At 39.8% G+C, this 27,256-nt stretch overlaps 1 protein-coding gene across 2 annotated transcripts in view; it reads left to right on the top strand.

Moving 5' to 3' along the window:
• The first annotated feature begins 542 nt into the window (after nucleotides 1–542).
• acss3 (acyl-CoA synthetase short chain family member 3) overlaps nucleotides 543–27,256 on the top strand; it is a 51,603-nt gene continuing 24,889 nt past the window's right edge. For both annotated transcript variants that reach the window (XR_010091361.1, XM_063460528.1), the window contains exons 1-9: nucleotides 543–951; nucleotides 3,929–4,073; nucleotides 4,761–4,949; nucleotides 5,854–5,988; nucleotides 7,664–7,804; nucleotides 8,485–8,565; nucleotides 8,838–8,933; nucleotides 11,307–11,458; nucleotides 22,016–22,119. Coding sequence is in view for 1 of the 2 variants with exons in the window: in XM_063460528.1 (XP_063316598.1) it covers nucleotides 635–951; nucleotides 3,929–4,073; nucleotides 4,761–4,949; nucleotides 5,854–5,988; nucleotides 7,664–7,804; nucleotides 8,485–8,565; nucleotides 8,838–8,933; nucleotides 11,307–11,458; nucleotides 22,016–22,119 (1,360 nt within the window). In the remaining variant the exon portion in view is untranslated. The remainder of the gene's footprint in view (nucleotides 952–3,928; nucleotides 4,074–4,760; nucleotides 4,950–5,853; nucleotides 5,989–7,663; nucleotides 7,805–8,484; nucleotides 8,566–8,837; nucleotides 8,934–11,306; nucleotides 11,459–22,015; nucleotides 22,120–27,256) is intronic.

Here is a 27,256-nt window from a genome sequence, read left to right as displayed (position 1 = left end):
CAGTGACAGGGAAAGAAGTGCATGAGGCGGCACAATCTGAGAGGACAAAGAGCTGCTGCCGCTGCTCATGTGCTGTGATTGTATTGGAAAATCGGCTTAATGAAAGATGCAAATATTTTTAAGGTTTTTAAATGACTCTACACGAGTAATTATTCCCATAAATACCCACAAGCAAACAAATGAATGCACGCCATGATCAGTTTTAGCAGATGTGGGGCTATTTGCATTTTTCCACTCAAGGAGGAGTATTGATATTACCTCGAGGACAATTAAAATTTAATGATGCTGGAAGTAAACAAAAATAAATAAATAGGTAAATCTGGTGGACAGGAGGCCAGTTGCTATCAACAATGTTCCTTTCCTCTTTGCACTGCACGGCAGAATTCTTGCTTCAAGTTAGAAAAATGTCTTGGGATTATTTTCCACCCAAAATATTTGGATTAAACATGCTGCGGTGGAGCTTATGTGTTGTGTAATCACGCTGACTGTGTTTCAAAACTCCTCCTGCAGCATCAACTACATCCAGTTCATAGTTCACAGCCTTCCCTGAGGCAATTGTTAAGAATTTCTGCAGAAGTCCTCTCTGCCTTTAAGTGCCAGCGTGGAAGTTAAAAAAAAACCGCCCCCAGCAACAATGCTTCTCAGGCTAAAACACTCAGTCCAGCGCCTGAATTACGGCGCTCCTGTCCTGCGGAAGAAGACACTCGGGAGGTTTGCTTGGACTCTCTGTGCAGCAGTAAAGCGAAATGCAGGTGAAGCATCTGGGAGTTTTAAGTCGCACTTCCCCACGCAGTGCTGCAGAAAGTATGCATCTGATGCTGCGTACAGCCGAGTCTTCGCGGCGGCCAGGGACAACAGCGAGAAGTTTTGGGGTGACGTGGGGCGTGACATAAACTGGTTTGAGCCGTGGAGTAAAACTCTGCACGTTGAGGATCCGGTGTTCCCAAACTGGTAGGTTTCAGTGTGAACTACACGTGAACTGCACAACAGCTGGTGTTAAATGTTGTGTGGGCGAGTTGGAATGAAACGTGGTGAACAACCTGTGCGTGACCGCCACCTGTCTCATGAGTGAAATCAACGTGTTCTCTCATGTATGATAATATCCCATAGAAAGGATACACGCCCTCAATAATCTCATTACCCTGAAGTTTTTATTTGCTTAGTAATGAATAACTTTTGGACAACTCACATAGAAACCACGATATTGTGGTTTATTTTCTCTTCATCCAGCACACATAGCTTCGTCATTTTACTTTTTTATGTGCGTGACTGTACGATTACTGTAACTTATTACAATGAAACCTTTATACCACATCACTGTATTGGTGGGGGGGGAATAACAACTGGATGACCTGGAGGGTTGTGCTGTTGTGAGTGGTTGGTTTAGGAAGGGGAAATGTGAGCTCCTCTGTTATGATTGGTTATTAAGTTGTTAGCGATCCCTGGAGGAACGCCTATTTCTTCTGTGATTGGTAGTTTTGCTGAGAGCCAATGGATGACGCTCAGGAACTGTGTGGACTTCCAATGGCTCTGCTGTTGATGGGAAGTCTGGAATCGCGTTGACCCCAGAAAACGAACCATATTTTTTGGTTATTGCTCCATCCTGGGTGCTGTTAGCAGACAGCTGCAACATTCACTACCCAGGTGATTATTCGAATCAGGTATTTAGAGTAGGGAAGTTCCCAGGATAACCCCTATATGGTAACACTTTGAAAGCATTAATTGGGGGTGTATATCTATCTGGTATTAAATTATGACCACCTGCCTCCTTTTTTTATGGAGCCCCCTTTCGAAACAGAAATGTGGAGGCATGGACTCTCAGTAGGCTTGCATTCTTTTCATAGTGCATTCTGCTGCCAGCTCTTCACCAGGTAAAGAATGCACAGCACCCAGCCATCTATATGATGTAAAAGAAATTGTGATGCATCAGAGTCTGTTGTCCAGCTGTCCAGTTCTGATGCTCATGTCCTCCTTCTTCTTCTTGCTTTCGTCTGTGGTTGGGGGGGTAAGCATGGGGACACTGACTGGTTTTATGCAGCCATATATCCAAAAAAACGGCAATCCACTGTTTATTCTGATACTTTTCTATGGTGACAGAATACAACATAGAAGGGAACCAGCATTACATTTTTTTGGCAATTTGATATTACAGCATTCTTCTCCCATGTGCATCATTGAGCCTTGGCCACTCACGACGCTGTCACTGGGTCACCACTGTTCCTTCCTTGGAGCATTTTTGAGAGTTACTGAAATGCAATTCTTTCCTTTTTACAGAGGGAAAGAATATGATTGAACAGTTAAGGCAGTTCCCTGTGAGAGTGAGAACAGTTAACTTAATGAGCATGTCAGTGTGGAAGGATGGGCCCCAGAATGAGGCTTGAGGAATAATTAGGAAATCAGGCGTCAGTCAAGAGTCAGAATTATGATATATGTTTGGGTAAACAATACTTTGTGTCTGTAGGTGATGATGATGAGTGTGTATGTTCCCGTGTTGGCGGCATTGTAATGGAGTACCAGGCTGCACTAGTACTCCAAAAGCTGAGTACTAGTGCACTTGAGCCACGATTGGGGCGATTGTGGCTCAAGAGTTGGGAGTTCGCTTTGTAATTGGAAGGTTTCCGGTTTGAGCCCCGGCTCGGACAGTCTCGGTCGTTGTGTCCTTGGGCAAGACACTTCACCCGTTGCCTACTGGTGGTGGTCAGAGGGCCCGGTGGCGCCAGTGTCCGGCAACCTCACCTCTGTCAGTGCGCCCCAGGGTGGCTGTGGCTACAATGTAGCTTGCCATCACCAGTGTGTGAATGTGTGCGTGAATGGGTGGATGACTGGTTGTGTAAAGCGCTTTGGGGTCCTTAGGGACTGGAAAAGCGCTATACAAATACAGGCCATTTACCATTTTACTATCCTCCTCCCTAAGCTCCAAAAAGTAGGATAAATATATTTTTTTATCAAAGAAATAAAACAAGTGTTTTCATCAGGCTGCTGCCACCTTAAAGGGTTAGTAAGTAAAAATTGGTCTCAGAGCTTGAAACACCTCTAGTTTTGGCCAAGCAGCCAACTAGCAACAATTAGATATGACAAAGTATCAAAATCCCAGATTTTAAAAGCAATATTTTTTCTGGTAAATATTTAAAAGTAATATTTTCAGAACAGATGTTATGGTTTGGCCTGACATGTTCAGGGCACTTATTAAAAAACAAAAAATTGGAAACCATTAAAACTATCAAAGGATGTGAGGTGATTAATGTGGTTAGTTTCCTACAATGTGCAAAAGATAAATAAATAAATAAAATAAAAAAGGGTAATTGTACCTGCATCCACAGTTAAAGATATGCAAGTAAATTATAGGATGCTTACAGGAAAAAGAAAAAACAAAATTTAGCTGTAAAACAAAACAGCATGTGACACAGCAGCCTACATACACCCTCACAGCCGTCTGCACTGAGAATAGTATAAACTGAAATTCCTTTCTTTTTCCTTTTTCTGTTTTTTTTTGTTTCGTGGGTGGAGTTGTCAGCTATACCATGTATCCTAGGAAAAGAGAGCTGTCTGAATGTGCTGCAGTGAAAATGAAGGACACGGCCACCGTGTCTGTATGTCTATGTGGCTTCCAAAACAGCAGATCCCAGACACCATCTGCTCAACCTGCCTGCTGCTCTTTATCCATATGCGCAGTGCCAGAATGAGCTCAAACGATTGCCTTATCAAGAACATTGGTTCACTGTGTGCAACTGTCAAAAGCAGCTGCATATGTTTGGCTCAGGCTGGTTTTTATTTTTTAAAAATGAGCTCTAAACCAGGCAAAAACCCACATTATATGCTGGTAAAGATGCTGGCACATGACTGAAATATGTTTGGTAACTATAGTATTGACATGTGTCTCTGTTCATGTGTCCGTTACTTGTTGTTTGAAGGTGTATGTCTCTGTCAGGTTCGTCGGCGGAAAGCTAAACATGTGCTACAATGCTGTCGATCGACACGTAGAAAGCGGCCGTGGAGAGCAGCCTGCGATCATATATGACAGCCCGGTGACCGGAACTAAACAGATCATCACTTTCAGGGAACTTCAGGACCAGGTAAATAGTTTTAATAAAAACCGAGCTCGCAGAACTGAACAGCACATGGACATAGATGGCAGTATGATATGACATTATTTTGCAGCATGAAACAAACTTTGCTCGGATTATGAGCATGTTAAAGTAGAAACTGTAATGCTCTCTGGACATTAAATATCAAAGAATTGGCCAAGAGCTTTGTAGCATGACGGCTGGTTTGAACCATAATTAGCATATAGATAGCAAACAAAAGAGAAGAAAGAAGGGAAAATGATTGACTCGACTGACATTTGGACCAATGATTCAATTAAAACAACTCACTCTTTTTTTTTTCTTCTTCTTTTTTTTTTTAATGAAAAAAACTATTGTCGCAGCTTTTTGGGGGTCATTTTGGCCCAAGGGCTTAATGACAAGAGATACTAATTTTCTTTCTAGATTGTTTCCAACTGAAGCTAATTAGTAATTGGACCATGGATAAATTAAGCATTTCTTTCTACATTAATTATCCAAACAACATATGCAGCATGCATAAAACTATTCCACCCTTGTTATCAGCTCTGCTTTGTGCTAGCATGTTGGTTACGGTTGTTGTGAGCAGACATTTAAAAATAATTCATGTAGCAATTAAAAAAAAAAAAAAAAAAAAAAAAGGATTGGAAACTTAGAAAAAAATTCTGTGCTTTGTCTCCCTGTGTCTCTGCAATCCAGGTGTCCAGGTTAGCAGGAGTCTTGGTGAGGAATGGGGTACAGAAAGGAGACCTTGTTGTCATCTACATGCCCATGGTGCCACAGGCCATGTTCACCATGTTGGCCTGTGCACGGATCGGTGCCCCACACAGCCTCATTTTTGGCGGCTTCGCCTCTAAAGAGCTGTCTGTCCGCATCAATCACGCTAAGGTTAGGCACTGCTCTTTTTCACCTTGTGCTTGAAATGGATCTTTTTTCTGAGCCTCAGCAACAGGGCTGCATGAACTGTATTATATACGTACTCATTAAAAACCAGGGACGGGCTGAAGTTATGCTAGGTCTGTGTTCATTTTCTGTATTTACATGAAGTAAGCAGATGCAGATCGCTGCAAATACCAGTAATTGGACAATTCTGACTTTTATGTGCCATTAGCTAAAATACTTAAATACATCTTAAATACTAGAGCCAGAAGTGCATTAGGTGTCTTTTTTCATTTACAGTGCAAAGATCTCGCCTTTCCTTTCAGAACCACTCCTAATGATTTCCCTGGCGTCTCCAGTGAGATTTTATAATAATAATATGAGAATAGAAAAATTAATGGGGAAGTGACGCCTTTATACTACAAATGTGAAAGAACTGCAGTGAGCATTGCTTTCTTTCTTTGCTTTCTTTCTTAGGGGACAATTAAGAGTAAACTAAGACATTTTAACACAGAAATAAATGCTTATGCAGTTTAGCATAAAGCATGTATTCTGTTGCTTTGCAAGACAAATTTGTTGTGAAATGTTAATTTTGCATAACCTACCGAAACTAAACATAGAGAAGCTTTCAAGAGAATACGACCGTCACTGGAACCAAAATGTGTTTGCCAATTGGGAGATGTGTCCTTTACCATTTTGGTCTATGTACATTTCAAATCCAAGAATTTGTAGGAACACCTGAGATCTCGTGCAGAACCCTGAGTTTGTGAACTGGATTTGACAGGACACCACAGCAGACTTAAACCTGTAATGCCTCGTTTGTTAGAAAGGCAGAAAAATGACTGATTCATACCTGAGTGAGCTATAAGCTTGTTACACTTGAACCCAAATTCCCAAATGATCTGTTTTTCAGCCCAAGCTGTTGGTTACAGCCTCATTTGGCATCGAGCCAGGCAGAAGAGTGGAGTACATCCCTCTGGTGAAGACGGCCCTGGAGATGAGCTCTCACAGGCCCACGAAAGTCCTCATCTATAACAGGCCAAACATGGTAAAAACCATAGCAAAAATGTTATTTTCCTTTTCCACAATAAGCAGCAGCACACTTAATGACTCATTGAAATCATCGAAGGTGTCAGTTGGAGGCAGGGATTTTTGTGGAGCCTGCACTTCTCGGCTGTTGCCAGGTTCGAACTTAAAGGTATTTCTGTGCTGGCTTCAGCCCCGAGCCATTTCAGCTGCTGCTCGGTGACAGCAAGCAGATGTTTGGTTCTGCTTCACTTTTATACAGACGTAAATTAAACACTGCTGAATGTTATGTTTGGTGAACTTAACATTTCCTCTAACGGAGATTGCGGAGTATTGTCGTTTCTTTACTCGAACTGGATTCCTACCATCCGTGCCTCTGTTTGAGCTACTGCTCTCTAGCCCTGTGGTGAAATAAAATGAACATTGCACAATTTATTTTATCTTGTTGTGCCTGTCTGGTCTTATCTCTCAGGAAAGGATCCGGTAAATTAAGAGCGCTGTTTGGATTTTTGGGAGATTATATACACGTCGGACACAGGGAATTATCTGTATACAAGAAATTCACTGGCAACTCAGTGCCATAAAAAATGTGTGAACCACCACTTTAGATAGTTGCAGCTGCTTTGCAAATTATTGCATTCGGTAAGCTGGAGGTAGCTGTTCGGTAAGCGTTGTTAAATCAGCCAAGATGGTGCTCTGTCTGTGCTTTCAGTGAAGTGAGTAAAAAGTAATGCGCTTAGGAGAGCTAAAATGTCTGTGGGAGATGTGCCTTTGCCTCAAGAGTCTGAGTGATATTGATGATGTCTTCATCTTGACACTCTTTTATGGAAGCCAAGGGAGGGGAGGAAAAAAAAAGATTTGAGGATTTCTTTATCCTTCCAAAAGTGATTAAATGTTAATGGCAGTATCAAAGAGACGTCTGTGTTTGAAATGAGAAGAAATGTGAGCGGCAGCAGATGTAAGGGGCAATAATCTATGACCTGAAATGATTGCTGCTTGCCAGATTGCGATGACAGATGGGAGTTGGAACATAATATAAATAAAGGAATATATATTTTCTCAGCATGTGAGACTGACTCACTTCATAGGCAAGCAAGTAAAGCAAGATGGTCAAAACCACAGCTCTAACCATCGGAGTCAGTCGAATTGATCCTTATAGTTCACTCTCCGGGAGCTCATCTATGTGACACTTTGTGACAAATAAATAACTGGGAGATATGATCGGCTGCTTCGCGAGTGACTGTCTCATCCTGCGGTGATCGTAAAACGAGTCATTAGCAGCGGCTGAACTTCCACAGTGAGCAGGAGGAGGCTGTCGACGAGCAAATGAATCGCATTATCTTCGCAGATGTAAAAGAATCAAAATAAATGGCAAAATATGTTTGGCTGCATGCAGCATACAGTTAGATCCATAAATACTTGGGTGACGGCACAGTTTTTGTGTTTTCGCCTCTTTAGAATGCTACTGTGGATTTTAAGTCAAACAGTCGTGACATGATTTGAAGTGCAGTTAATCAGCTTGAATTCAAGTGTTGGATTAAACGTTGAGGGATTACAGCCATTTTTAAACAGAGTTCCCCTTTTTCAGAGTGCATTCAGATCCATGTGTGTTTGACTGATTTATACCTGGGTGTGCTGCCAGGTACATTAGATCTGGTGAAGACTGTATATCATCTCTATTTTTCTTTATATTTCAGGAAAGGGTATCGATGAATCGCGAGTTGAGCCTGGACTGGGATGAAGAGATGGAAACTGCTAGGCCACATGACTGTGCCTCTTTGCCCTCCAACCATCCGTTGTATGTACTCTATACATCTGGGACCACTGGGACGCCAAAGGTACTGGCAGCTATAACCATACACTCACATGCAGATGAGTTACAGGGTTTGCATCTAGTCAAACAGCTGTGTTTGACTAGATGCTGCTAATTCTGTATGCAGCAGCTGTGTGACTCATCTGATCTTTGAGCCTGCAAAACAGTCCAGGCACAATCTAAACACCCCCAACATGACATAAATAAGACAGAACTTTTCCAGAGCGTGAGCTGAACCTCTTGCCGGAGGAATTACCTGCAGGCAATTTCAAATGGAGGGGAAAAAAAGCCCTGGCTCTTTTCAAATAGCATCATTTTGTCTTTGACCAACAGATGATATAAAATATCCTCCTGCTGGCTAGTTCCTGGGCTTAATAGTGCGGTTATTGCCAGTTTTTTTTTTCCTGTGCGATTTCCCATGAATTTCTCAGTTATTGCTGTAGGGAGACCATAACTTTGAGAAGGCACACTCAATAGCTGAGGATGTTAGGACACACTATTTTGCTCAGGAATGTTTAGACAGCGCTATTAACTAATAAAAGGTGGGTGCCGGTTTGAGACGCAGTCATCTGGAAACAAGAAGCCGTCCCCTTTGGAAAGGCAGCGCTGAGTGGCTGATTTAAAATTGATATTAAACCCGTGCTTCTTTGCTTAGTGCAGCACCTGCCACCGGTCTTAATGTTTTTCTTATCTCCCCCCTCCCAGGGTGTTGTGCGAGACACTGCAGGCTATGCTGTGATGCTGAAATGGACCATGTCAAATATTTATGGACTCAGTCCCGGAGAAGTAAGACAATAAAGCATCCGCTTCTGAGGTGGTGCCATGCTTAAGAACAAAGAGCATACAGAGACAGACTGCTCTCTGCTTGAAAGGACCTCTGACTACCATTTAAACATACAATACACAATAATCCTACACTCAACTTGCGGCATTTTATTTTCACTATACAACTGGCTATTCTGTTTACATTTATTATGCCTTTAAGTAAAATGAGTTTTTACTTAATTTTTCATGCATTTTTGTTGTGACAACTCGGTACATTGATCCCTTTTTGGCAGGTTTGGTGGGCAGCTTCAGACCTAGGCTGGGTGGTTGGCCATTCTTACATCTGCTATGGTCCTTTGCTACACGGTAACGGCACTGTTCTCTATGAGGTACGTACCTCCGAGTTTAATATCTCAAACTAACTACTGCGGTGTTAGATTACAACAGGGAGTGCCAGGATATGTGCAATCAAACCTGAAGTGAACAATGTTCAGAGCTGAATAAGTTACACCGTTGTTGGCTCAACAAACTGAAACCAGCCACACTTGGCTAAAGACTCCAGTTTATGTGGAGTGAAACTGAAGAAGTTCAAGATGTGGTGAACTGTGTGAACCTGTGTCCATATTTGACTCTAGCTGCTGCAGAGAAGCTGCAGCTCTAACTGTGCCAGACTTTTGCTCCTTTTATTGTTTCGTTCTCGGTTTCAGTCGGTTGAACACCAGCACATAGTCTACACCTTCCAACCCGGGTATTAAAGAGTTTTTAGTTTGCAGGATGCATTTGTTGGACTTGAGTCTTTAAATTTCCTGTGTTGAAGTTGTGGGAGAGCAGTTTGTCAATGCTCGTGTTTATGCCATCATTAATTGAAGCAGCCAATGAAAGGGCTGGGCAAGTTATCACATCTTAGAATTTTGGCTTCCGGCATTTATAGAAAAACAAGATATTGGGGATAAAATAATTTAGTCTTTTGCATTTATTTTTTTCTTTTTTCCCATGCACGCTCCTTTACTTTATAGCAGGCTGCGTTTGCACTTTCCTAAAACCTCAAACTCAGTCAGTTTATTTCAGCTTGAGACAAGAGAACTAAACAAGAGCCTTGAGCTAACAAGATCTTTTTGGAGGAAATGCACGTCGTATAGTTTCTGTGTAAGAATCATTAATGGTTGCCTGTGACTTTATTTGTCTCCAGATCTCGGGGTCTCTCACCCGGTCTGCTTTTGACGAAATATGACAAAAAGCTCTGGCTTTGGCTCTCCATCTTCAGCCTCTTCTGCACCCACAGGTTTTCTGCAGTTTAGACAGGCCAGCATGAACTAACAGTTGCCTTTGCACGACACGCTATGCGGTCAAAAACACACTCCTTAGTTTGCACCCAACTCCTGTGTGACCCACTGTCTACTACCTTTATTTTTTTTCATGTATTCTTTTGGTTCAAGGAAATCTCCTGTAAAAGGAGACGTTTTCAAGTTCAATAACAACAAAATGTGCTAACCATATTGATTGTGGTTATGATTTTTGCTGTAATTGAGCTACATTACCAAAACCAAGCACAATAACACCACTAGATCATAAGAAACTCCAAAGCAGATAAGCCATCCTTGTCTTCTTGGTCTTAAATTTTGTAGAACATCTTTTCATTATAGAGAAAATGGGAGATAAGGTTGCAGTGGGAGGGACTGGTCATGGAAAAATGGGAATTTTAATAATATAATTATAACCTTGAGGAAATGGCTCACACAGAGGGTTTTTATTAACGTATAGCAATTTGTAATTAGTGTTGGCTTTATGATCAGTGTAACATCACATGATCATATGATCTGTGCATTTCTTTTTATCTTATTTCATGTGTTTTTGCTTAGCTCCTAAAACAGAGGATCTGTTGTATCAGTGCTTCATTATGGGCTTCTTTAAATAGTTCCAGATGCATATAGACTCCATGCATGCATCATGTTGGAGTTCTGTTTACATAGGGTGCATTGATGGCTGTGCTCTTTTTCCAGGCCCAGATTGTCCCTAAAATCAATTCCTGAGATTCTGCACTTTTCTTTGGCTTGAAATCTGAACTTGTTTCTTTTTATACTTCAGCAAAGGATCAAGAAGGAAGTGCGTCTTTCAGTGTAGTTCTTATGTATAGGGCCACCAATTACATTTGCACTCTGATATTCCCTCACCAGTTTGAGGCAGCAGCGCTATTGGACGATGAATTAATTGGCCTTTCCTTAAATCAGTGTTTGACTTCGGTCACGGTGGTTGCTCCACATGGTTCTTGTTTCTAGCAGCCCATCTATCTTCAAACCCTTTATTTGGAGTGAAAATGGCAGCCAGGACTCACTGCTCCTTTTATCCATTCTTATTCTTCCGCAGTTGTCTTCTCACTGTTGAGATCGCTTAGTCAAATACCAGGGAGGAAAAAAAAAAAGAGTGGAAATTGCTGCTGGAGACCTTTGCCTGCAGGCTTCTTGTGTCTTTATCTTTTATTCTAGACAGACAGTACTTCTGTAGTGCAACTGTGTTTTCATGCCCATGTGCCTGGATAGTCAATCTTCCTGTGTGCCTTTTTATTTTAAACAGCTGTTGTGTAAATATTCATGTTTTGCAGTTTATAGTCTTAAGATTGCACAAATATTCCTGGAATGGTTTTAGGCAATAACAATAATCTCTGTAATCTCTGGTGTTTACTTTTCATTATTCAAATTCCGATGATACACATGCCTTAATTAAGCTGTAAAGTAACAAGTTGTTGCTGCACTGTGTGATTACAGGGAAAACCTGTAGGGACTCCAGACTCCGGGGCCTTCTTCCGTGTCTTGTCTGAACATGGAGTCTCTTCAATGTTCACAGCGCCTACTGCTATCCGTGCTATCCGCCAGCAGGACCCCCAAGCTACAATTGGAAAAACATATCCACTGACCAGGTACAGAGCAACAAAATAAATGTTTCTGAATCAGTGGGGATTAGTGCTAAAACAACACATGGATGAATATGGAATTGAGATAAAATTCCTTTCTTCCTTCTTATGTGAGAATTTATTGTGTTTCTCATGTCTATTTGCAAAACAAAGCAAAGCAGCGTAGCGATGTTACTGTGTGACTGCAGTTGTTTCTGACATGTTATACACCGTCTGATACAAAAGACTGTATGCAGAAGATGGTAGTAGGTTTGTATGGACTCATTTTGAAAATTTAAAGTTTTTTTGGTTGTTGTTTGTTTGTTTTTGAGACATAGTGATCATATCCAGATGAGTACCCTGTGTTCTCGCTGTGCTTGTGTGGGTTCTGTCCGGGTACTCCCACACAATCAAAAGACATGGTTAGGTTGACTGGCAGGACTAAATTGGGGAGAGGTGAGAATGTGAGAGGGAAAGACTGTCAGTACATATCCAGTCCTGCAACAGACTGGCGACCTGTCCGGGGTGTACTTGCCTTTTGTCCCATGACCGATAATAGCTCTTTGAGGACCTGCAGTTTGCAACATTTCTAAATTGGTGTAATTTCACAGGATGTATTTTATTTATCCAAAACGCTGTGAAATTACCATGTTACAGCAGGCAAATGAGAAAAACCTAATGTAATGCAATGAAGGTAATTTCTCAAAACGAAATGGCCTAAAAAGGTTAATAAATGCATTAAAGGAAGAGTTAAGTTGAATGTGAAGAGCTCAATAATTTTTCAGCCTTGGAGGTTTCAACTTGATTGTGATTGTTGTTATTTTTCAACCCTGATCCAAAACCTTAAGCCTAAGAACCCCATGCAAAGGTTTTGGGGATTCTTTCTTTTAGCGTAGCCTCAGCCTGTAAGAATATGATCTTTGCCCTTATTATGATGGCTACATGGACTGAAACTGAGCGATAATTGCATATTATCTTGGGACTCTGACGAACCTGCTGTGTGAGAGAACAGCAGCTATATCCATCAGCTGTCAGTGGCAGAGGACTTTGAAACACCAGGAGTGACTTGTTAAAGCATCTCATGGCTGATGGTTGTCTGCGCAGCCTCTCGTTAGTCTCTGGCCATCTGCTGATGCACAGCCCTCTCCCACCTCTGTTGCTCACAGTCTGTACCCTCAACTCGACCCGCTCGAGTGTTAATCACGATAGATAACAAGCAACAGCATCTCACTGACTGCAGCCCACCTGTGTTAAATCACTCTGCGTGATCAGGTGAAGGTCGTCTGTAGCTCCGAGTTTAAAAACAAACATTTTTCATGGTATTAGTTTAACTCGGATTAAATACTTCATGAGATTTTGTTAATTCTTTGGCACTAAGCGTAAAAATGTACGGGGTTTTTGTGTCAGTCACTATTTTGACTCTGTTCCGCAGTCTGAAAACGCCTCTTAGCACACAATCATAAAGCAATTCTAAGTGGGAATGACCTATGGCCCGAGTGAATCATTCAGTAACTCTGGCATTGTGTGCTGAATCGACGATCTCCTGTTGTTCCCTGTGCTGAATGTATAGCACCTTTTTAAAAGCTCTTTCTGCAGTCAGAGATGATTTTTCTGCTGCATTTCTTTTTTTCTTTTTTTTTCTTTTTTTTTGCTTCACATATTGTTGAAATCTCCCCTCTCAGCTGTGACCCTGCCACAATCAGTCATTTAGGCAACTGTTCCCGTGTACACTTCCTTGTTCTTAATGCATTTTTTCCCCTTGGCAGAAGCACATTTGTAAAAGATTGCTGCAATTCCCGTTGGTTTTGAGCAAAACAATTTGCCATCATACACATGCTGCGTTATAAAAGCAGCATTAAAACAGAGTTTCTTTGTGGTACAGTCATTGTTCCAAAAAAAAGAGCTTTTATTCCAATCAAATCTGTCTTTTTGATGCTACTAAAGTGAATTCAAAATGCTTTAATTTAAGTGTAGAAGGCTGCTAATCACAGTTTACATGTCAGTTCAAATCTGTCTTGAGTGCTTAATTTGGTACACAAAAAGAAGGAAAGCTATTTTTTCTCTTATTGTCTTGTATTTGACAGTCATTATAAACACAATCCTGCATATAAACAGTCAGAATCTGTAGGGAAGATTTTTGATACCAAGATGATCTTTTGTAATCTGAGTAATGATCACAAAACATTTGAGGAAATCACAGCTTCTTGAAATTTGTCAGCGGTTGTAAAGAGTGCGCAGGCAGTCTTTAATCAGCTGTCTGTTATTCATTATCTGGTTATCTTGGCTCTACTAGAAGCCCTGAAATATTGGCTGCTGTCTCTGAAATCATTAAACTATAATCCATGAATTCTCAGATTGATTTTTCTAGGCTTACATGCATATCATAATAGTCTGTGTATGCTGTCCTATCAAAATGCCTGTCTCAATGCCTGGGACGGGCATTGTGATGTATTTTTTGAGTTGTGTTGTTGTGGTTGAAATCTAGCCATTTATTTCTGTTAGCTTATTATTTATATTTGGCTTCGTGTAGCTTGTTTTTTGTTCTTTTGAGTTCCTGATGTCCTATTGTATTATGTTGCAGTCTGTTCTTTGAATTTTTATTCTAGTGTATTTTGAATGTTAGGTTGTGCTTTTATTCTGGTTTATTTCCTTTCATCATTGCTTCCAGCAAGGACGTCATGTTTTTGGTAGCAGTTGCGTGCGTGTATGTCATCACTGTGTCAGTAAATAAGATGGCTCGAAAAGTTTTTTTTTTTTTTTTAGTGATTAAACTTTACAGGGGTGTAGAGTGAGGTCAGGTTAACGATCTGTTAAAATTTGGCTTGCATCGACCAAAGTGTTCAAGGTCAACTTAATGATTTATTTGTTAAAATGGACAAAAAGCCATATAACTTGGAAACTAGGATTCTTGTCTTGTCTTTATTCTAGTAGAATAAAGATTAAGATTATGAAAGATTATTATGGCTTGTTTTTATTTTAAATTTATAGCAAAATATTTTTCTATTTTTTGGGATCCTGCTCAACTTTTCAGTTCTTATATTTGAATTTAGATTTCTGTTATTATCTTCTTGTTATTCTCTTGTGACCTGATTTCTGTTTAGTTTGTCTTTTTAGAGATTAGTGCAGTTCTTTGTGTTTAGGGTTAGGATTAGTCTCCTTTCTTTATTTCCTGTTTTACTTTGTAGGTTTGTTCCATTTAGTTTTACTTTCCGTCTTTCAGTGATTTCTTGCTTGTGTTCACCTGCTGTTCGTTGTGTTGGATTTAACCTCCTCATGTGTTCAAATCTGTGTCGGTGTGTGTGTATAAACAGTCCTGTCATTACATTGTTCAGAGTTATGTTGTACTAGTATGCTGTATATCCCTGGTCCAACAGTCCTCTTGTTTCTGTTTCATAGTACTTTTTGAATGTTTGGATTGATTGGATTATTGTTGATCGTACCTTCATGGATTCAAAGATTTTGGACTGCGTGTCTTTTGGGTTATCAGCAAAAAATGTTGATTTTATGCCTCCTGCATCGTGAACTCTGGTCCTTAAGAAACAAACAATAATCATAATAGCAGATGATGAAAGCCCCGTCCTGTGAAATACAGAAGGATATGTCAGTGGTAACTGTTTAGGTTTTAATTAAATGTTTTTTAATGGAAGGAATAAAACCTTTCAGAAAACTCATGTAACTTTGTTACAAATGCATAGCTTCATGCCAGAGAAACTTCAAATACCCCTCATATATCTGTGGATAATTGACTCTGAGATGCACAAGCACACCTCTTCAATGCGCTTGAGAAATATCATTTGTTACCATAGATGTGAAAAATGCATTGAAAATCTGTCTACAAGGGTGTCTGAAGCTGTAATGGCAGCAGCACTCTCCATAAATGTAGTATGAAAAAAGAAGCTACCTCTCTGTCCGCAGTATCTTAACAGGAGAAAATTAAGTCATTGCTGAGACCCTCACTGTCCAAAAGTGACAAAGTGACTCCACTGGATAGTGCTTTTTAGTACATAGTAAAATCTAGTGTTTTTTAAAGGTGGTAGTGTTTACAGTGTGTAAACTCATTCAACCCATTCAAACAGATCAGTGGTTCCTAACATTTTTTTTATCTAATGCTTCATCAAAACTTCATGTTCAAATGTGTTCATTTCAGCCAATTTTAAATTTGATGTTGACTGTTTTTCCTTGTAGGAATAATTTTAATTAGCTGTTTCAACTATTTAATCCAGCTAATAGTTTAATTTGTTTACCTACTCTTTTGGCCAAAAATATTAAATGAAAAAATACACCTGCTAACTGTGCTTTTAGATACTAATTAGCTTTTTTTATACAGGGTGGGCCATTTATATGGATACACCGTAATAACATGGGAATGGTTGGTGATATTAAAGTCCTGTTTGTGGCACATTAGTATATGTGAGGGGGCAAACTCCTCAAGATGGGTGGTGACCATGGTGGCCATTTAGAAGTCGGCCATCTTGGATACAACTTTTGTTTTTTCAATAGGAAGAGGGCCATGTGACACATCAAACTTATTGGTAATGTCACAAGAAAAACAATGGTGTGCTTGGTTTCAACGTAACTTTATTCTTGAAATCTGCTACAATGACCCGGTTACTGCGTTCACTAGATATCAACACAATTTCGATCCGCTCCTCACGTGTTAACCTCTTCGACATGTCAATTGCTGTGAACAAAGAGAAACTTGTAAATAACTCATGAAAGAATAACGTTACGTTGAAACCAAGCACACCATTGTCTTTCTTGTGACATTACCAATAAATTTGATGTCACATGGCCCTCTTCCTATTGAAAAAACAAAAGTTGTATCCAAGATGGCCGACTTCTAAATGGCCACCATGGTCACCACCCATCTTGAGGAGTTTGCCCCCTCACATATACTAATGTGCCACAAACAGGACTTTAATATCACCAACCATTCCCATGTTATTACGGTGTATCCATATAAATGGCCCACCCTGTATACAGAACTTTAACTAGACATTTCAGACGTTCGTTCAGTATATTTCTAACAATTTGTTAATTTACATTGGCACCTAACAGTAACAGCTGCTAATCAGAGCTAAAGCTAATTATTTGTTTTTTGGTTTATTGGTTTTAACTATTGTGTATTAAATTTAGCTAAGATTTTCTTTTGTTTATCTGTTATTTAGACCAACTCTTAACTGCTAGCCATACTTTTTTTAGTTTTCAGATAGTTATTTCAGCTCTATCCCGAGGTGGTTAATTTAATTTGTTCATCCAATAGGCAGTATTGAATGATGAGGTCAAACTCACTGCAACAGCAAATAGACAAACACTGCAAAAGCATAGAAAATATGAGGGGAAAGAGTTTAATAAAACACAACTGAAGTAGAAAAAAACGACTTCAGAGGGTTTAGAGTCTTGCCCAAGGATAATTCGACATACACAGGGATCAAACCAACCTTTTGATTAGCTGACAACCCACTTTACCTCCTGAGTCACCTGTTACCTATTTATTTATTTATTTATTTATTTATTTTTAAAGATTTCTTGGATTTCTTATGACTGTCTATTAAACTTACCTGTGCTTGTCCATTAATATTATCTAACTTTTAACTTTTAAACCTCCTCATGTCTATTTGCTTCTACAATTAAATTTCAGCTTTCATTATTTTTACATTGATACTTAAGCAGTACCATCATAGGGCAGTTCAAATTTATTTATATAACACCGAATCAGAACTACAGTCACGTAGTGTAATAGCTCAGGGTCACCTGCCTTAATGCTCAGCTTTCAGTTTACTTATAACATGATGCAGATACACTGCTGCATTGTTCAGTTGCAGCTCTGCACGTTAACATGTTCACAAAACAGAACACACACTTCAGGTGTATTTTCCTCTGATTAACTGTTTCTCACATCACATAAAAAAACTTAGAGCATATTTGCACTTATTAAACTAAAACTCAACCTTGACAACAAAGAATGTTTCCTACTCTGTCTGCTTCAGGGTCAAACTGTATTGTAGCCTTATCTTTACAAAATAGCCAAGATAAATAGATGTTGATGCCCTTAAGAGGGTCAACTTACCACTCAGAGCATACAGTCACTGGCTACTTCATTAGGTACAACTGCTTGGCTGCAAAAAAAACCCCAACTAAATGGTAAGTCTTATCATTTCAATAAATTATTCAAACGAACAGTCAACATAATATTGTGTCATTATAAAGCAAATCAATTCAAAAGCCTGCTTCAGTTTGGATTGACAAATTGGAGCACTTTCAATCCTGAATCTATGGGGCAGTTTTGTGAAACTAAAGATGGTAGCTTTCCCACTCTTACCACTGAAGAGCCAATCACTATCTTAACATACAAACATACATGGATTGGATTTTTCAGTAGGTACACCTATTAAATGGTCATTCATGCAAATAACTAATTAGCCATTAACATGGCAGCAACTCATTGGGTTTAGGAATGTACGCGTGATCAAGGCGACCTGCTGAAGATCAAACCAGACGTCAAAATGGGAAACAAAGGCGATATAAGTGACTTTGAATATGTCATGGTTATTAGTGCCAGATGAGTGAAGAAGTATCTTAGAAACTGCTGACCTGCTGGGATTTCCCCTCACGACTATGTCTAGGGTTTACTGAGACTGGTGTGGAAAAGAGAAAATATCCAGTGAGCAAGAGTACTCTGGGTGAAAACGCCTTTTTGATGCAAGAGGTCAGAGGAGAAGGGGAAGGCTTCTTTGAAGTGTTAGGTAGTCAACAGAGAATGAAGAACCTACTCGACACAGCTAAGGTATGGAGAAGACAAACCTTAAAGCAAATGAACTAGAAGTGGAAGAGCACACCAGGGACACAGTTGCCGAGGCTCACCAACAGAAGACTGGAAAAACATTGCCTGGTTTGATGAGTCCCAATTGAATTTTGGCATCATGAATGGATGGATCCATCTATCCATCCTTGTATGAACAGTTCAGGTGGGATATATTCTTGGCACTCTGAGCCCTTAGTACCCATTAAGCATAGTTTAAACACCACAACCATGGTGACTATGTCTATCCCTTTATGATCACAGCTTACCCATCTTATGATGCTTCCAGCAGGATAATGCACCATGTCCCAAAATTCAGCTCATCTCAAACTGTTTTTTGAACAAGACAATGATTTCACCGTACTCAAATGACCTCCGCAGTGACCGTATCTCACTCCAATAGAGCACTTTTATGATGTGGCGAAACAGCAGATTTGGATCATGCATGTACAGAAATCTGCAGCAACTGTGTGATGGTGTCGTGTCAAGGTTTTATATTTGTAATCGCTCAGTGGGAGGGGAAATGATAGTAGCAAAATGCAGAAATACAAAATAAAATGGAAATGTATTTTTTCAGTGTTGTTTTAAACACCAGTGGTTGTCCAGAATTTCACAGCTGGTACAATTTTACTGAAAACATAACGCAGATGGTTAGATTAACTCGAACTGAGGTCTAAAACTGTTTCTTTGCTGCTTTGGCAACAGCTAAATCATCACCCTCCCACCACAGTTTCCGAGGTCACATCGTCTGCTTTAATCTGTTAACTCCTCAAAGAAAACTTGAATACCACCTTTGAATTGTCTTTGAATAGCGAGACATGTGGTGGTGGGAATAGACTTGCTTTCAGCTAGAACATAAGGCCCCTACAGGGACAGTCTAATTATTCACTTATTTCATGTAATTCAGCTTAAGTCCTGTGCAGAAAAAATCTGACAGCTGAAGGATGGTTTGATGATTAAGTCCCGTGACCTGATCCTTGACATATTTGATATTTTCTATTTGTTTAAGCCCTATTTTAAGCTATTTATCCTCAGCATGATATTATGACTCAATGAACCTTAAATCTGCATTTTTGATTGTTTATTTATTTATTTTTTTTATTGCTGCATTGGTAGCAGCATTCTTATCCTTGTGTTATGGAGCAACATTATCATTTATTTGAAGTGTTTCTGGCCACCTGGCAAACCTGTCTCCATTGACTCCACTAACTCCTGAGGGAAATATCTGGCTCTTTAGCTGCTAAATGCTTCAACTAGGTTCGCCAGCTTGCTGCTAACTCTGTCTGTATGCTGCATTGTGCTGGGAAATCGACTGTCTGGTTGGGGTTTTTTTTTAAGAGTTTTTTTCCCTAAAAATCAGCTTCCTGTTGTAGCTGCAAATGCTACTTTAAGAGAAATGAAATTGAGAAAAACTGTAAGGGTCCATAGATGGTAATTCTTTCAAGGTTAATCACATCATAGATGGATGTGATCGCCCTAATGTTTTCGTATCGCCCTAATGTTTTCAGACTTACAGTTATAGCTGCTTTAAAGTGCTCTTTTGGCACACATATAAGCAGTCAAAGTTAGTGTAGTGCTCCTGACAACATGACGTGATCTGATTTAATACATATCAGTGTGAAAGTTTACATCAATGCCAGAGTTCAGTTCAATTTTATTTATGTAGCTCCAAATCAAAACGACATCGACACACTTTATATTATATTAGTGTAGTGATCACTACACTACCTCTTCAATGACTGCTGTGCCTAAACATCTGTGCCTAAAATGTAGCCTAGGGTTGGTGGGTTGTTCCTAAAAGCTTCTAGCGACCAGGTAACAACGCTTTGAAAATAAATATGAGGAGCCATCAGGAGGAGTGGATAATAGGGGAGAAATAAGAGAGACTGAAGATAGAAACTGTAGTGTTTGGGTTCACTAGCAGGGCAGGAACTCGAGGAGTATCAGTTATCCAAAAAAAGGAGCAGAATTCTGAAGATGAACAAGAAGGGACTAAGGGCAGGTTGGATTTGACAGATTCAGAAGCACTTGAAGGAGTTTGTTGGGTTTTTTTTTTTTAGGTACTTCATGATTAAGGGACTCATTGCTGCTGTCTGTAAGGTCATATTGAGGGCATGTGGTTTGGTGGGGAAAAGAGCAACTGTAGGTAGGCTTGAGAGTTTCAGGGGAAGGAAAAAGTGGAATTCACTGTTGATGGCTTTGACATTTAAAGCATGAGGCTAATAACTTTGGGATTTGAGAAGATGCTCAAGATAAACAAGCTTTCACCTCCACTGTCCTGAAAAGAAGGAAAACTGTTGGAAAAAGAATGGTTTAGTCAGCAAAAGTGTCACGAACTATTTGCTTAAATGAGACCAATTAAGCTTGTCCTGATTTTCTCATTTACAATTAGGTAAATATGTTTTTGGGATGGATGCACTTTTTTTTTTTGTAATTTTGCCTCTGGCTACCCTCCCATTGCATTTTAAATGAAATGAGGTTTGAGTGAAGTTTAGAGTTACAGCTTTTATTCAGGGAGTTTAACAAAAGCATTGCGTTAACTGTTACGAGGAGGACATTAGCTGTAATGGACTCTTTCAGATAGAGGAGGATGACCTGCACCAATACCCAGTGTAAGCTGATAATGCTGCATTCTGAACAATTAATTTTGGATATCTACTCTAGGAGTTAGGGTTGGTGTTTGCCATTTATACTTCGTCATTTGGTCTTCGCTTGAAGACCAAACGGCTGTGGATCAAAAGCCTTGTACTTAATTTAAAGCTGCTCTAAACGAAATAAAAGGCAAAAAAACAAACGAACATACCTTGAAAGTGGTAAGCTCTCTTTCTGCAGCTTTTCCTCTCCTTTCTCATTTTTGTCACTAGATGAGGACTTGTGATTTTAATTTTCTAAAAGCCAGTCATTTCTGACTTTTGACTTTTTGTGCCAGTCAAACCACTTCAGAGGACCTTTGCTTAATCCATTGTTTGTGTTTACCTCCTTCACACTATATCCTTACATGCAACTCATCGAATCTAGTCTGAAAAGATGTGTGATTTGCCAAAGAGCTTGGCTGTCTTGAAGCCTGTAAAACTGCTTCAGATGAGGTACAAGAGTCTTTCTCAGAACCTTTGATTTACACTAGGCTGAAAGTTTATAATGGATTTTTTTTGCCCACTCATTCCAAAAGCATGTTGCCTATCTTGCCTTTGAGAGAAGTGCAGTCAAAGTCAAATTCTGGAGTACTGAGAGAAATAGTCACTCATAGTTTATAATTTGGGTTGATTTAACCCAGTGTTTTACCCTTGCAGCACCGTCGGAAATAAAGGAGTAAATAGCGCTTTTTAATTTTAATAACACATTGAAATGCACATAAATGACCAAATCAGTGAAGCGTACTCCATAACTGGGAGCTAGAATTTGTGTGTAGGCTGGAAAAGAGAAACCAGTAGTCAGTCATGATCACTAATGAGAAATTAATAGGCCTTGGCTTTGTCAAGTTAGGACTTGGACTTAGAAAATTAAAGATATTTGCTGTACAATTATTCCACCATGGAAAAAGAACACTGAAGAAATCGTTGAAAGCCCCAAATTACCATAGCATTCAGGCCCATGATGAGTCTGTGTAAATGTCTAACACACTCACCACTGCTGTACATGTAGTAGTCCAACTTTAAAGTCTTGAGACATCTATGGTTTGGGCATTGAACATCGATTTTGATTTATTCTGACTGTTCCTCTGAGGGAGTGAATATGCCTTGCTTCCTTAAGGTGATTGACAGATGTGTTCTGTGTCCCCGCAGGTTGAGGTACTTATTCGTGGCAGGAGAGCGATGTGATGTGGAGACCCTGCAATGGGCAAAAAGGAACTTTGGAGTTCCTGTTCTGGATCACTGGTGGCAAACTGGTAGGAAGAATTTTACTTTCTAAAGACGGAAGCAAAAGAAAGCAAGGCATTTGAATTGGGGAAGGATATTTTTATCTTCATGACAGACTGGATACAAACTGAACTGGGGAAGCTTCTTGCTAAATAATCTTGTTCCATGCATTCCCTTTAGGCCAAGGTTTCATGTTGAACAGAAACCGGAAAACTGAAATAGCTGGCTCATTCTTAAACATCACTCACTGAGCTGTGCAGCAACCCTTTTATTTCTTGGTCCTGTATCATCACAGGACGGCCAGGCTGGCATACAAAAGTTAACTTCATAGACTTAATGCCCCTGTTTTTTTTTTTTTGTTGTTTTTTTTCCCTTCTTTTGTGGTTAAAGTCAAAATTGTTAAAGCATTTATCTTTTACCATATGCTCTGAGTGAACTGCAGTTTTAATTATGCCATTATATGAAGCTAAGAAGCACTTTTTTCTTAAAATTTAGGGACAAAGTCCTTTCGATATGGAAAGGATTTCAAAGGCTTGAAGTTCTTTATTAGCATGAACTCCATGAGATGATGTAATTTAATTTGATCTTTAAGAATCAGCCATTCTTTAACATTATCTGCTTGAGATGACTATAAATGTGAGCTTTCCTATATTTTATTAGCGCCTTGACATTAACTTGACCTTGAGCGAAGGGATACTCCAGAAAATCACTATTCCCCAAAATGCCTGCTGACATAATTTAGCACATTTTTATCACACTTTCCTCTGTGATTAATCCTTTGTACGGTTAGTATCACAGTTTGGGGGATTAGACCCTCTCTGATGGGGGAACTGTAGCACTTTAAGCTTGAAATTTAAGCTTTTCTGGGAACCCATCATCACTCTAGTGATATGGCATCATATACAGCAAAGGGATTTATAGACATGATAGTCAGATAAATGGCTTGGAGGGTTAAGAGAGCAGTCAAAAAATGTCATTCTTGCATTTATTATTGTATTTTTAACATTTTCAAAGTGAATCAGATAACATATGACAGTTGTGCCCATTTTATCATACGTATTTACCAAGGCTGAGTTCATTACTTGCTATAATAGTTGTCATTCTGATGGGACTATAAGATTTTCTTTTCTCAAGTGGTCACATTGCCAAGCAGCACTGACACAAGAAGCTTGGCTGGTGTGTCCTTATAACTTATTTTACTTTGCACTGATATGTAGGGTGCCCAGATATCCCTCTTTAAATGAGACTGCACAGCAGTCATATCGCCCCCCCCCCCCCCCTCCCCTCCCCTCCCCCCCTCCCCTCCCCTCCCCCCAATCCCACATCTTAAGACAATGTTCCACATTTTGACTGGCCCTGGAGGGCATGCACTTTTCCTAAAGTCTGTTTTTTACCATTGCATTTGAAGGGAAGTCTATTTATTCTAGTCAAACAGTGGTTAACCTGTTCGGTGCTACGCCCAGTGAAAGCCACAAGTTGACAAAAAGTCACAAGTTAAAGTTACAGATTTTGTTGAATATGATTGGTTATTCACGCAGGAGAAAATATTGTGTGAAGTGACACAGTATATGCATGTCAAACTTGGCTAAAAATTGTTCAAATAGGCTTACTTTTCTGAGCTATTTTTTTCACTGAAACTGTTACACTGTTACCAGGCATAACAGCAGCTGAAATAACAGTGAATTTATAAGAGAAAATGGGACAATAAGAACAAATGTCAGCTTTTATTCTTATTTTACGTACTGAGGGAGAAAGTTAGAAAAGCTAAACTCAAATATAATATATTTGACTACCACCTAGCCTTGTTAATACATCCTACTTTGTGCTACAAATACTGTTTGTCTTGTTTGCTTGTTGGGCTGTGATGTGGTCACCATACCCATCTGGGATCCTGAGATGTGAGGACTGATCTATGTGTTTAATGAAGAGATAAAGAGGAAGGAAAACAATCAGGGGGATGTTGTCCATCTGTTCAGGGGTGTAAATTAGAATTGCTTTTTAGCTGAAGCATGCTTTGAGTTAGACAGCTTAATAGTGAGTCTTTCTGTTTGTTGGCGCACACTTTATAATAATACATATACATAAAACAAGACTTAACTGATCATATTGATTTTTCATTTAAACATGAATGTAGGAATTTGTGGTTAGTCAGCCCTGGTGCAAAGGGCCTTTCACCTGGGTCTATCTGAAAGTTTCCATTTTCATAGTCAGTTACTTTGCAGCTTTGCACTTGGGATTAATGGTCTCCCTAGAAAGGTGAGTCCTGATCATCATTTTTTAAAAGCTTCATAGGTCCTTTAACTTTTTGGTTGGAGTTTGTGGTTTTTGAAAGAGAGCACAGGCTTCCTTTCTTCATCTTCCAGTTAACCTGTGGCACACCATGACTGTTGTTATTCAGGGGAATAAGATATGTAATTGCACTCTTGGGTTCTAGCTCTCACTGCACTGTTTCTTTTGTATTGATTCTTGAATGAGAAAGACCTTATTAGCTTTTTGAGTGGGAGGCTTGAATCCACGCAGCATGCTAATGTCATGTCCTCCATCACACCCATCATTTCATTTCTTTAGTTCTCTTGAACTAATGAACTATGATAAATATCGTCAGCCACAGTGACAGAACACAATTATTATTATGCCGCTTTATTTTTTAATATCCTGTCAGCACGGATGGGGGATCGATGTTGGAGAAGATGACATCCCTGTGTTAAATATGGAATCAATACTGTGGCTGAACTGTGGGAAAACCATTGACCTTCAGCGTTGGTACATGCAGGCCACTCCAATCTAAGTACAGATTAGCCCGCTTGGTTGATTGTGTTGTCCAGCCTGAATTGAAATTTGAAGAGCTTTACATTTTGTGTTATAGAAATGCGAGCTATTAAACTGAGGTCATGGGAGTTTCTCCACCTACTCAGCATGTTTTTGGGACTTGAAAAAAGCACATTAGTTCTTGGGGTTTTCTAATGGGGGGTACATTAAAAGTTTAGGATATCAGGCCTTTTGCTGTTGTTTTTTGTTTCCATAATTACAGTGATATGGATTCAGTAGTGGTCTATTATGATGAAGAGACAGCTGAGCCTAAAGGCAGAACTCTGGTCTGTGTAGATTTGGGTAGTGACCAAAAGATCATGAACTTCCTTCTAAGAGCTCATGGGCTAACCCATAGTGATGGAATGAGAAGTGCAGTTAGTCACATTGATTCATGATTTGGGCACCTGTGTACGATGCTTCCTAAGTGAGGTGTTTCAGCCATGTCCAACCAGGAGGAGCCGCAGAATGTCTCCTGGCTGGTTGGAGCCAGTGTCTTTTGACTGGGAGGTCTGAGTACGTCTGCTTAAACTACTGCCACTGTGCCCAAGATCTGAATAGATTCCACAAATGGTAGATTGAGTCATATTGTTGAATTTTGGTATGCCCACATTTCAAAACCTTTTGAACACCCCCAGAATAGCTGTTCCTTTCCAAAAACCAGTCGTGTCTTGCCAGAAGAATTTTGAGACTTTACACACCTCTCCTCACAACAAACTTTCCAGGTAATTCAGCCTGTGCTGGCTATGGGTAACTTGTGAATAAAGAGTAGAACAACATTTTGCCTAAAGGCAAAAGCAACTTTAGGATTTAAGTAATGAAAGCCTTGGCTGGGAATCCACAGTATGTCTGTTTAATAATGTAGAACTATTGTGAAGCTGTGTGCATTACATAAAGATATATTTACATTATTTAAAACATTATATATACAAACAGTGCATTGCTTGCCAGTATTTAAACCTCATCCTGTAAATTTTGCTTACCACCGTGATTGACCACTTTGTCTGCAATTTAAGATAGCCTTTAGGGGCACCTTTGCTTTTGTTAGGCAGAGGAGCATTCAAATATGCCTGTACTTTTTGTCTCAGTATAGATAGCGTGCTTGATTTGGGGAGGCAGCCTGCATTCAGTCTGGACTGGGTACTCTCTTGGGTGGTGACCTTCCGATCCCAGAACTGGGCAACAGTTTCATATATTGTCGGTTATTGATTAGCACAAGGGCTGTGTCGGTACTGGATTCCTTCTCTGTGGTATTTCTGTTCTTAGTTTAAACACTCATAGACTCACATTTTTGTTGCATAAAGCTTTGCATGAGCATTTATTGTTCATATCGCCAGTGTGGGAGTTGAAGGGTAACGAAGAAGTAGCAGTAATCCACTGCCAAACACAAGCATGATGATCACGAGCATTCTGCTGTCATCTGATGTAGCTGCTTTCCCTTTTATTTGTATATTAAAACCTATTGCTCTCCACCTGTAGGTCCATCTCTGACTGGCAGTGCACAGTGTTGAACCAAAACAAACACTCACTATCAAATATGTGTTGTGCAGAGCTGTTGATTTCCATCTTCCTTTCTGTAGCCTTAGTGCTTGAGAGACAGCATTGCATTCCACTTGAACATAAAGGGTGTTTGTATCAGTCAAGTTTAAATCCCACTTCCTTTTCTCTCCCTCACACACACATGCACGCACCAAAACAAAATCCTGTCACGCTCCGTGGCTATCCGAGCCAGGTGATTTATTGGGTTTGGAGAAAAACCTCTGGCGCCCTCTTGATTTCTGTCTAGATGTGTAAATCCCATTGGATTCTTCACCCCCTGCTAAACTCAATAACTGGCAGCTGGTGGCCAGCACTGCAATCCAAATGTGTTCTCCACTTTTTCACGGTAGAGTGGGTCACTCCCTGTCTCACCCTCTTTCTCTTTGTGTGCCAGGGACTGTTTGACTACAAGCTTGTGGGTTAAAGAGACACTGCCATCACATACATATGCATTAAATCATCATAGTTTGTCATTTTGTCTTGAGGTTGCAGTTGATTTATTTATTTTTTTATCTGTCTGAGCTGAACACCTTTTTCAGTTTTTATTTGAGCAACAGTTGAAATTAAAACCAACACACTTGGGTATTGCATAGCCTGATACAACATATATAATATAATCTATATACATATAATATAATTGAATATAATATAATATACATGTATGTTTGTGCCCCCGAGTTGGTCTCCAACCAGAAATGAGCTGTACTGGCGCCTCTTTCTTTCTTATGATAGTCTGGCTCATGCAAACAAAAGTGGGTTTGAATTAATGTGCTTGCATCCAGAGATGTGTGTCTGAGATGACCAAAGAGATGGCACTGG

Source organism: Pelmatolapia mariae, linkage group LG17 (assembly GCF_036321145.2).
Source record: "Pelmatolapia mariae isolate MD_Pm_ZW linkage group LG17, Pm_UMD_F_2, whole genome shotgun sequence".
Lineage (NCBI taxonomy): Eukaryota > Metazoa > Chordata > Actinopteri > Cichliformes > Cichlidae > Pelmatolapia > Pelmatolapia mariae.
The sequence above is the reverse complement of the archived record's forward strand: the minus strand, read 5'-3'. Positions and strand labels throughout refer to the sequence as shown.